Source organism: Notolepis coatsorum (assembly GCF_963971535.1).
Source record: "Notolepis coatsorum genome assembly, chromosome: 1".
Classification (NCBI taxonomy): domain Eukaryota; kingdom Metazoa; phylum Chordata; class Actinopteri; order Aulopiformes; family Paralepididae; genus Notolepis; species Notolepis coatsorum.
Window position 1 is genome coordinate 283,855,466 of NC_140165.1, and position 12,500 is coordinate 283,867,965.

Sequence of the window (12,500 nt, forward strand, 5' to 3'; positions counted from 1 at the left end):
ACATGTATAGCTGCTTGGATGACATATCACCTCACATTCAATGCATCTGGAGACAGTGCCACGTAACCGCGAGCTGCTGGGATTGCCTAACGCCCTCACACTGTCCATGGTGCTGAAACGAGTGTTGGCGGTTGGAGAATTGATTGATTGATTGATTGATTGATTGATTGATTGATTGATTGATTGATTGATTGATTGATTGATTGATTGATTGATTGAAAACTTTATTAACAGATTGAAGAATGGGTACAATATATACAGTACGGCTCAATACACACAATTGTTAAGGGGATGCAGACCAGAGAAAGACTTTCGTCTTGTTTACATCAGGGTCCCCCATTTTCAATTAATCTTGACATTTATGACATACACGACACATCCAGACATTTATAACATACAAGATATACAATTATACAATACTGTTTAAGAGACAGAGATCCTAAAAGAAAATATATACATTCGAGGGTGAAGAAACTGTACATTAGGAGGGGGTTGGTTGGGTGTGCTGGTTGCGTCTATTCTTATCCTAACGCATGTATGCTTCCGCGTTCGCGTTTTGCGCTCTGATTGGCCACTGACGTTTCTGGTTGCGCCAATCGTGTGATGGCAACTTCTTTCGCCGGTTAAGCTTAGGCACTCTTTCGAAGTTGGTTAAGGCGATAGAACGCCAGCCCTGATTCCAAACTCTAACCTTAACCAACTTCGAAAGAGTCGCCTAAGCTTAACCAGTGATAAACTAGGCGTTAGGTAGTTTGCTGCTGGTCGAGGCGGAAATGGGCGCGTCACGTGATTGGGCGCACATGTCACATGACCAGAAACGTCAGTGGCCAATCAGATCGCACCAGAAACGGCAGTGGCCAATCAGATTAGCAAAACGCGAACGCGGAAGCATACATGCGTTAGGATAAGAATAGACGCGTGCTGTGCTGGTGGGAGTTTGGACATTTACGGGGGTCAGTTTGTAATTGCAGCCTCCCGTATATGTGCTCTTTGAGGGCGGTTTTGAAGGTGGGTATAGGGATTCACATTATTTTACGGCTGTGGGTAGGGCGTTCCATGTACATTTGTTGTGGCATAATTGCGAAACGTGTTTAGTCCCTTGTTTGAGCCGAATCTGCGTTGAACATGATAAGTGGAACTCCCTCTGGTGTTGTGGTCGTGGAATTCACTGACCTTTGGGAAGTATTTCGACATGTACATGGGTATCTTAGTGGCGTAGAACGCTTCCATCCCCGTTTTAACAGACACACCGTTGGCGCCTTCCTAGTTTGGGTTCAATTGAATTGAATTTAGCCCACAACGTACCCTCGAGGCCCTTGGAGCATAACCTACGTTCTGCACGGTATGGGTGCATTGGAGGAGCGGCCGTGTGTGGGTCAGTTGCATGTCTATGTTTAGCGCCCTGGTGGGCGTTCTAAGACAGAGAGAGAGAATGAGGACGCTTCAATGCCGGCCTATCTATATGTGCGGAGTGGGTCACTCACAAATAGGCCACGGTCCTTCCCTTTTCTATTCATGTCCCTTTCAAGTGAATTGTGTCATACTAGTTCACTGTAGGAGTGGGCTGGTCAAAATAAAGCTTTGAGGAAGCGCCCGGCCCAAGTGACCTCAAATACCTTATTTCTTGACATCAGCCGTATTTGTCCATTATTTTCGTTGTTTAGGCGAAATGTGCAAGTGAACTGTGGCTCGCTTTTCTTTCTTTCTTATGTGATCACATTTGGTTATGTGGCTTTTGTTTTCACTATAGTCTCGTAGTTTCATTTCACTATGGGTGCAGGTTCATAAGCTTGCCACTAAAACGTGTATGACGCACTAGTGCTTTTGGTTGCTCTGGCATCATTACCCAATATTGTGACGTTGCATTGCCATCAGAATACATGTGACTCTTTTGACGTATTCAATTAACGATGTTCTTCTATTGAATAAATACATAGGCCTATTGGATAGATGCGATACATTTTTTTTTAATTTTGGGTCAACACCATGAAGTTCATACCGGTATAACAAATATAAGCTGTTAAAGGGGAACTATTTTACTATTTCTTTCACTATTTGGGCACTTTTACACAATCCCTGTGAGTCTATGGAACACCTCTGTAATTTTTTCTTTTCTTTTATTCATTGTTTTGTACTCAAAAACAGCATTTTTCTACCTCAAGATCTTAAGCCGTTTTGAGCCTGGGCTCCAACCACAATGGTAACTGTGCTGAGTGTGTGAGTCTCAACATGCAGCTGAGTCTCTCTGACATCACAAATCAGCACATTTTCAGATGACTCAGTTCAGTGAGGGTAAATATTGTGAGAGGAGAATTGGAAGAATGCGCCAATATGAGAATTAGAGACATAGATCATATTAATATAAGTCCATATAGCTCGGAAACAATGCTAAACACTGAAAAAGGCCATTTATAAGATAGTTCCCCTTTAAAACAAAAACAAAAAAAAAGTGTTAAGTGTTAATTAGAAAATGGAACCCGTATACAGTAGTTCAGACTGGCAGCTTGTATTTTCCCTCTCTAAAGTATAGCCTTCTTAAATCCGCCCCTTTCTTATTTGGCTTGTAGCCTATACATGTAAAGTGACATCGGCCAATCAAATCTCATTCCGCCTATACCTGATAGAAGGAGGAGGAGGCGGACACTTGCTCGCTTGTATAAAGCCTGTTTTATCGTGGGATTTTCGTGTGAATGTGCCAGCCTTTAATGCTTGCAATTGGACCAGGCGGTGGTAGGGCGCGGGGACCTGAGTTACGGTGCTGGTGTGTGTGGACTTTCCTTGGCAGTGACTACGAGGGGAACTCCCCCCCCCCCTAACAAGCCGGCAGAGAAACCAATGCTGCCGCCATCGCCTCGAAGAAACCCTTTTGGAACAGAGCTGTCCACTCGCAGTGGTGCTGAAACCCATGCGCCGAGCGAGAGAGTGGCACTCCGCCCAGAAACACTAGTAAAACAGAAGAACTGGAGTTGGAATGAATGAAACTGCACGAATATATAATGTTACATACAGTTGAAGCAAGTGCCAACGTCAAAGATTCAGGTGAACACGTGGAACCGAAGTGATGGCTGGACTTTCCCCCGCCCTCGGCGTCACTCGAGCCGCGGTGTGAACACAGCAGCGGAACCCAGTGGAGCCTCCGAGGCGAGGAGAGTGATAGAGGCGTCTGATCTATGAGGTACGCTCGGGTCTTTTACAGGAGGGACGCATATGTAAGAGAGTACCCGTCTAAAAGGCAGCACGGCAGCGAACATGGGCTGTATCAGCTCTAAAACGCCAGTTGGTAAGAGAGTTGTTTATCATTTTGCTCTGACAAAGCACGCACGAGGAAGCCTGATTTTCGCATTCGCTGCACCCCAACACGGGTGCATATAGGCTGTGTGAATGTAGGTGCTTATGTAGTGCACAGCATGCACATATTGTACTCTGCTGAGTCATGTTTATAGCTTTTGAATAAGGCAGCTTAAATTAATAGGCCTGGTGTATAGCTGATATGATTCTCATAAAGACTTTGCTCTGGTGAGGGTTTACATAGAGACGAGGGGTGGTGGGAATTTAAGGGTGTGTGTGTGTGTGTGGGGGGGGGGGGGTATACGGGCTGAGCATCGCGATGCCGCGAGAGTAGATTTCCTCGATTTTTGTTTTTTGGTGGTCGCGCGAGGCGAAGCAGAGAAGATAGATGTGCTCTTCTCAACTGTGGGGATGCGGTGCTAAACACGTTTTGTTTGTATGACAAGAAGGCTCCTTCTTCTGACAAGATGGTTTTGACCGCATTGACCCAGTTTAGTTGCAAGGTAGGACAGCTAATTGCTCGCATCCATGTTCTCACTTTTATAATGAGCCATTTTGAATAGGTGATCAATTATAGTTCATTGCTTTGCAGTAACACTTAATTGCAGAGATGAGTTAATTAAGCACGCGTAAATGTATGATTTCAATGGAAACAAATTACAAACGCACTCTATAATTAGCTGTTGCCAATAAATAAGCTCTCGGTTGATACATCCGCATTTGGTCGTGCTCTCACTTGTTTACACCGTTCCCTGCGATCCATTCCGTTGACGGTTGACTTTACCAACACACCCGCATCTTCTCCGTGCTATCCCATGTCTTAGCTAATAGTGTCTCCCGTCTCCCCTATACAACCACCCCCCCTCTCAGAACGTTGTTTATTACACAGGGCCTTGCAGCTGCCATGAATCACTCACGCCCCAGATCCATCCATCCATCCATCCGTCCACCCTCTAGGTCTAGGCTATACCCCACAAACAGACACGGTCGTTTATCATTATTATTAAGGTGGACATGACATGGCACACAACCTCGCCACGTAAGCACGCTATTGATCAATCATGAGTCACGACTATAGGCTATTTGATTGTATTTTTAATCTACATCGGGCTCTAATTGCTTGTCGCTCCCGGCCACTTGATTATATGGCACGTGTGGTGTCCCTGTCTCCCTGCGGTGTGAGTGGGGACATTCATAGCAGCCCATACGTCTCCCCCTGTGCATGTCTTTACAACAGTGGTCGTCTAGTGCCACCACGAGTGACGTTACAAATTAATCGCGCCACCTGTTCGCCCTCCTTTGGACTCTTAACAGTATGTAGATATGACACCAGAGCAGATGGTCTTGACCTAAAGGTGCTGATATCCTCATATACGTCTTTCAGATAGTCCGGAAGACAAGGCGAAGAGATGCACGGCCATGGTCTCCATCCTCTGTTTCCACGACAACGAGAGAGAGAGAGAGAGAGAGAGAGAGAGAGAGAGAGAGAGAGAGAGAGAGAGAGAGAGAGAGAGAGAGAGAGAGAGAGAGAGAGAGAGAGAGAGATATTAAGATGTCGCCTACAATACTCACTTGCTGGAGGCAAGACTCGCAAGAGACACGATCAGAACTTGGTCTCCATATTAGAGAGATCAGAGTGAGGGGAAGAGATTCATTAAGATAAAAGACATAGAGCGAATTAACAAATTTGCCACAGATGGCGGGTGACCGCGAGCCGTATGAGAGCCGCTCGTTCAGGAGACAGCCGCAGGTTGCAGTCTGATTGTCTGACGTAAATAACCTTTCCGTCTCACCAGTCGCCAGCACTCGGCCACACAGCCTCAAATCAAAGACACTGCCTCAGATAACAGCTCTTTGTGCTTTATGATTATGCTGCCAATCTCTTTTGTCGCTTTATTTGGTCCCAATGCATTTTAAGATCCATGCGCCATTAGGGTCGAACTGCGGCCACTTCATTGCTAAACCATCAGATTTGTGCATTGCAGACCAAATAGATGACAGAACAAAACAATATTGTAGGCCTACTTAGTTTTATCTTATTCTTAACCCATGCACGCGTGCGCAAAATATGCCAGTATACTACATTAAAAGCTAGTAAACTGATGATGAACTAAAATGAGCATGCACATTTGGCGTGTGTGTGCTCCTCGTTGGAATTCGGCTCAGCCTTTGTGAGAAGATCCGTGCGAAATGTGTGTGATGCCTGCATATCGGGGTGCTCGCGTGGCACCCCATAAATCCCAATGGGCTGATCAGCAGGTGACTGCCGGTGCACGAGACACCAAAAACACAGCGTGCATCCTTCACTCCTCCAAACAATGCTTTCATTATACGGGTGGCCTAGATTCCGAGATACAATACACCCGCGGGCATTTGATCTCATCTCATCCAATTAAACGGCACATATTGAATTCAACTTGGGGGCAACTTGAGCCCGGCGCGCTAAACGGCAGGTCTTTGACCCGAGGGAATGAGTGATGGAGCTTGATATTGGACTCAATATCAGATATGGGTGCTGGCGACGCTGTTCTTTTCACAGACAGTAGAAACTGCTGTCCGCAGAGGTGCGAGAAAAGTAGCTTACACCTGTAAATCTTGTTTTTCCAAATTCGATTTTGGGATAGCGCGCACACACACATGCACACACGCACACACGCACACACACACACACACACACACACACACATGCACACACGCACACATGCACACACACACACACACACACACACACACACACACACACACACACACACACACACACACACACACATGCACACACGCACACACGCACACACACACACACACACACACACACACGCACACACACACACACACACACACACACACACACACACACACACACACACACACACACACACACACACACACACACACACACACACACACAAGAGATAGCGATAAATGCTCCTCTACAAAGTATAACCAATCGGAACTGTCCAAGTGCTGAATTGTTCCGCCCGGCGCCGCCATCTATACCAGTGGTTCAAATGTTCCCCTGTCAATGACCCCCAAATTGATACGTATTAGGTCAGGGACCCTCATCTGAGACGATACTTGTTGTTACAACAACTGTCTGTATTGTCGGTGGAGATATACAGTAACCTGTATGGTCGGATAGTCACTCTTGTACATTCGCACACTGTACTAACTATTCCCTATTTGTATGGGGACCCCATGGCCCCATGACCTCGAGGTCGCTGGACCTCACTTTCAGAGCCATGGGTCTATACGATTCTGTTCATGAGAAGAGAGCTCGCCATCAGTCTGTCCTCTCCCGAGAAGTGGACAGAGTTGGAAAGGTTAATCATGTGGGGTGACCCGAAGAGACCTGTAGCATAGGTCATTAAATTAGTTTTGTACTGTTCCAGACCAGGGAATGGCTGGTGACATTTGCGCTCCACAGTGCGCCACGCGCCCCACAGCGACTCTCCATTTAGCTCTATTGGTGACGTGACCCTCTCGCGACGGAGAGGTGCATGTAACAGGGTGGCAAACACACTTAATTTAGTGTCTCAAAGAGCTGTCGTCCGTTATTCTCTGCTTCGTGCTTAAGCTGTTTTGTTCCTTTGACTAACCTGAACTTGAGTTTATGAAAACTCAAGGGTCAATATCGCTGTAGGGTGCCTTTTGGTGACCTAGCTGCACATAAATAATTTATTTGCCATATTAACTTAATTTAACATAAAACGATATTCATAAATAAATATTCATAAAAGGCCTTACTTGCTCTTTAGATACATTTTCTAGATTCTTTACCATTTCAATGTGAGTAAAATATAGTCAAATCATACAATATTTTGTTTTTGTTTTTTTGTTTTAGCAGTATTAGTATTATTGATTGTTTGGTAATAGAAATCACATTTCTATTTAATTTTAAAAAGTACCGTAGAGTTTGTTTGTGTCCCTTAAATTATTGTCCACCCTGTCATATTGGGGAATCTGCCCCTCAAAGGCCATCCACTCTGACATCACAACAATTTAATTTAATTGAATTAAAAAGAAAATAAGTTTGCTTACTTGCTCTGCCCAAGCTAAACATGCTCACCTTATCCGCATACAATATGCCCAGGAGTGATTAGAATACAGTATATATATATTTTTTTATCCACTTTTTCTCCTTACTTTTCTCCCATCCCGATTTCGTATAGCCAATTCTCCCCTCCCCTGTCTTGAACGTTGCTAGACTATGCCTCCCACTGGTCGGCTGTAGTGAGGATAGAAGCCTTGCGTCACGTGTCCCCTCCGGTACACGAGGAGGCAGCCTGTCGCATCTTTTCACCAGACAGCGTGGACTCTCAGTGGCGAGGAGTAACGCGTGGGAGGCTCACGCTGCCCCCGATACTTCCTGTCTCTGCTGTGCAGGCGTCACCCAACCGACCTGTAGGAGTCGCTGTGCACAACATCCAATCCCCACCCATCGACTTCCACCCGCTACCTCTGTCAATTGAAATAGTATGACGACTGGCCCAAGCCGCAGGCAATGCTGACACCGGGATTCGAGACAGGAGTCTCTTGCATTGGTGACGAGCGCAATCTCCGCTACACCACCCAGCCGCCTATACAGTATTTTCTTAATATTGTTGTAAAAGTTAAACTTTTTACCAATAACCAAATTATCTTCAACATCAAGACTAGTTACAGTTTCTCGTAAGCTAATATGCTAACTGGAGCTCAGAATGTCCACCATATCCTCCATTGAATGGCACTTTATAAATGTCTACCCTGGCGTGGGTTTGAAAAGGCACCATTCTTCTGTGATATTGACCCTCAAGTATTAAACGTCACTGCCTTTGCCTGCATGACGTAGCATGCAAAAAAGCATGACAGCAGAATCACATCACATGTTATCTCACTGAAGTGGACGCAGTCTATTAGACCAACACAGGGACGTTTTTTCACCATTGTTTCTAGGTTATTAGGCAGGGTTGGCTAAACTGCAGTGAGATACCACAGTGCCAGAGAATTGAAAGGATAGAAAAGGCCTTTCCTTGTGTATCATGGTGACTTCCTTTTGTAGGTGGCTTCCATAGGATTTTGATAATAGTGTCACAGGAATGAGCTTGTTTTATTAGTCTGGATCCAGCTCCCTGAATCGATGAAAGTGTGTCCACTTCTGACTCCCTTTTTTTAATTCCTAATGCTAAAAAAAAGGGACAGAGGTGAGGGAACCTGACAACATCAGGACTTTGGGTCCAGGCTAGGCTATTTGTGGTCAGTCCGTGAGACAGGTGGATATCATATAACTAGTCATCCAAATGATCCACACATAAAGTTTCTGAGTCTCATGCACCGAACCAACACAGATTTCCATAGCAGGATTATCTACATTCTATGGCAGCCATTTTAAGGTGCAGGCCTATCAGCCAAATTACTCTTCAAGAATGTGGACTTGAAGGGGAATGGCAAAAACTAGTCCTCCACGTATGTTAAAGGAACTGAATGTGCTTACCCTCTTCTCCAGAATCATAAGACACCAATTTCCTCTCTGTGCATTCAGTAAACTAGCCTAGCTTAGCACAATGGAAGTTAATACGGATCACTAGCCTAGCTTAAAATTCCGGGAGTGTTTTTGGCCAACACCGCTTCCTTATACCGCTTCCATAAATTTGTGCTAAGCTAGGCTAGTTTTCAGACTCTTTCAGTTTCAGTATCGTTCTACTGAATGCACAGAGATTAAATGTGTATCTATCTTCCTGTCTAACTCTGGAGAAGACGGTAAGCGCATTTCCCATAATGTTGGCGTGTTCCTTTAACCCGCCATTAGCTGCCTGAGGCCCACGCGAGCGAGGCATGGTTGGCATGGTGATGTGATTTTCTTCCCTTCACGTGCGTTCTCTTCCTCCCCGACAGTGGCGGTCGATGGTACATTGCGCGTGGACTGGAGCTCGGCGAGCTCTATGTCTGCCCTCACGCTCTTGGGGAACACGCGGACCTGCTTGGCGCGCAGGCTCATTCTGGCGGCACCGCTAGGAACGTTGGACTGCAGGGAGGTGCTAATTTCTCTCACTTTGACCCCTTTCTCTGTTCGGTCAACTTTCCATAATGTTGACACCTTGTTCAGTGTCTCCTCCTGTGTCTCATCTCCACACACAGTTCATGCGGGAAAAGACCTTGAAATGTTTTCACAAGACGGCAAGTTATCGATTAAGCCCACACTGTTTACTCGATAGTGTGATGGAGCGGTGCACCATCGCTCAGAGACTAATGACTGTGTGGGGTTTATGGCCCTGAAACATTGTTTCATCTATGCAATCTGATCTCTCGATTTCAATAGACCACGTGCGGCAAAACCTCAATAAGCCATTTTATATCCACAACCACAATTGTGCAGCGCGATGTGATATTTTCCCGTCCGAGGTATAGGCTGTTAGGTTCATTATCATTTACTGTATAGCTCGGCACATAGATAATCTGAGATGACAGCAACTCCGAATTGAGTTCTCTTGGAACTCAGTAATTTGCCATGTGAAGCAGAAAATTATTTTCTCAACCTTCCCTGGTTTCATAATTACCTAATTAACCAAGTCGTCCGAGTCTTTAACGAGCTATTCCACTTTGGGTTCTCTCTCCATTTTGGCTTCCATTAATGTTCACCAGTTAGTTTTCTAATTATTCGCAAGTCATTCAACGTAATTACCAATTATTTTTAATGTGGGTTTTTAAAAAATGGAATCTCAGTGGCACAGGGTATAATGCTTCTTGCCTCTGGACTAAATGCAATTAAACAGCTCCCTTAACAAGGATTTGTGCAGCTAGACCGACTGCACCCTAGATGACTGTATTTGCTATAGTCAGCTGCGGTCCCTTGCTGACAATGGTTTCCTTTTAATTTAATACTAGTGTGTCACTCACTAGTGTCACCCACTCGTCTCCTCATCATGCGTTTGTTGCCTCACAGATTGAACTGCAGGGGCTGGCGTATCTGGCACAGGACTCTTAAGAGAATGCCAAATAAGACGGGCATATACTATAGTCCAGTATTTAATGGGCAGCCTTTTTGTGGCAATGAAGAGCTGTTTCACATGTAGACTGTTGTCCTTTGATACATGAGTGCTTTCTGCGTTCTCAATTTAAATCAAGGTTGGGGTGTAAATAGAAGTTAGCCGGATGCTGAAGTAATCCACTCAAAGATGATGAATCCGTCTCGTCTCATTTATCCATCAGCGCGCGCCATCTGGATGATGTCTTGCAATGAGCCAGCCTGCCTGCACACGAGTGGGAACGAGGAAATAATTAGCAGTGCTCAAATGACCCACTATATGGAATGCTGTCTCTGTCTGTGCTGTCTGTATGCCTGTCGGCCAGGCACATGCACACATAGAGCCCAAGGGGTGCTTGAGCACCTGCCTTTTGAGCCTCATAAAAAAAGTGTTATTAAAGAAAAATAATAATAAAAAATCATAATACATTTTTTTTTTTACCGTTACACATATAGACTGTCCTTCCGACTGAATAATACCAGTTGAATGCTGGTATTACACTCACTGAGGGACACGAAGAAGTCAAATCCGATGGGATTTGGGAATCTCAAATACAAATCGGGATTGGAATAAAAAATGCATTTATATTAAACAATACAGAATATACAGCAATTCTTGGGGTCTGTAGGGTAAGCACTTATTCCCTCCCCCCTGAACATTTATGGACATGTATGGGCCTTTTAAGTCAGTGATAAAAGTGTCTTTCAAGGATAAGTGAGCTCCTGCACTGATTATTATAGTTCAATATTCAATATTTGATCACCAAAACCCCCCAAAAAGCATAAAAAGCCCCCCGCCCGAAAAGGGCCCTTAAAAATTGGGCTTGTGCGCTACGCTCGCTCGGTTAAAACACACACAGGTATAGTGCCCTTTTCAGCCTTTGAGCACCTGCCCCTCTAAAGTCCTGTACACGTCCCTGCTGTCGGCCCATGCACGCAGATATGACTTCTGCGGTCTGTGATAGAACAGTTGATTAGTCTGGGGTGGGGGCATATAACAGACACATCACACATGCACCGATAGACCTACGCAGCTATACACTATAGGCACAGCATCACCCCACATTTAAACCGCCAATTATAAATGTGGTTTGGAGTGTTTTTCTGTGAGGAGAACATTTATTTATTTATTTAACCAGGAAGTCCCATTGAGATACAAGATCTATTTTGCAAGGGAGACCTGGCCAAGATGACAGCAATAACATTTTCAATATATCAGACAGCAATCAAATGTGTGGTACATCACACAAGAACATAATAAAAGTGCATGTATACAATATACAATACATCACATGTAAACACAAAAACACAAAACAGAATAGTCTACATAATAGTAAAAGTGTATGACAGTAAAATACAGGGTAATACAGTAATTTTGCAGTTTTGCAGTTGGGACCCGACTACAGAAAGCAACAAAATTCTTCTTGTAGGAAGTTATGTAATACAGATTTAAATTCGCAGAGAGAGACCAGGGTATCTAAGTGGATATGGTCCTGTAGCCCATTCCATGCCCAAGGTCACGGTTCGAAGCTTAAAAAAGCTGTTCTTCCTAGTTCAGTGTTTATTCTCTGGTTTTTTAAAAGTAGCCATCTTGTGGACCTGGTATGGTAGCTGCTAGAAGCAAAGCTAATTAGATTGGAAAGATAGGGGGAGCTTCCCTAGGATGGCCTTATATATTTATATAGTACACATGTCTAGCTTTTTTAGCATTGAAGAGGCAGCAATGCATGCATATATATTATGTCACCATAGTCAATTACAGACAGGAATGTGGCAGGAAGTTTCTTTCTGGCTTCAAAAGAAAAGCATCGTTTGTTGCGAAAGAAAAAAATACGTTTTAGTTTAAGTTTCTTTGTGAGGTTTCCAATTTCTAGGCAAAAAGGAGGGTATGTCAGTCGGTAAAGCTAATCTGGCCGTCCACACTCCTACGCAGAGCTGTCTCTACGCCTGTACGCCAGGGCCTGCTAAACCTCTGCCACAATATAGTTCCAAATAAAATGCTGCTATATAACTTTGAATTGGGTGTATACAGAGTATCACAGATAACCAAAAAGTAGGCTTGTCTGAACATTTATGAGTTATGCGATGTAGTTATCAGAAAGGTAAACGGCTTATTTTCTGTGTAAGGAAACCATACTTCATGACTGCATTCATCATAATTTCCATGGACACAGTGGAAAAATAATACGAGTATATAGCAGCGGTTAGTTTA

The 12,500-nt window shown here is 44.4% G+C and overlaps 1 protein-coding gene across 1 annotated transcript in view; it reads left to right on the top strand.

Annotated features, from left to right (window-relative positions):
* Positions 1–3,249: 3,249 nt before the first annotated feature.
* fam131ab (family with sequence similarity 131 member Ab) overlaps positions 3,250–12,500 on the top strand; it is a gene marked incomplete at both ends in the record, with an annotated part of 55,276 nt that continues 46,025 nt past the window's right edge. The window contains 2 exons of the mRNA XM_084310228.1: positions 3,250–3,280; positions 9,160–9,299. Coding sequence (XP_084166354.1) covers positions 3,250–3,280; positions 9,160–9,299 — 171 coding nt within the window. The remainder of the gene's footprint in view (positions 3,281–9,159; positions 9,300–12,500) is intronic.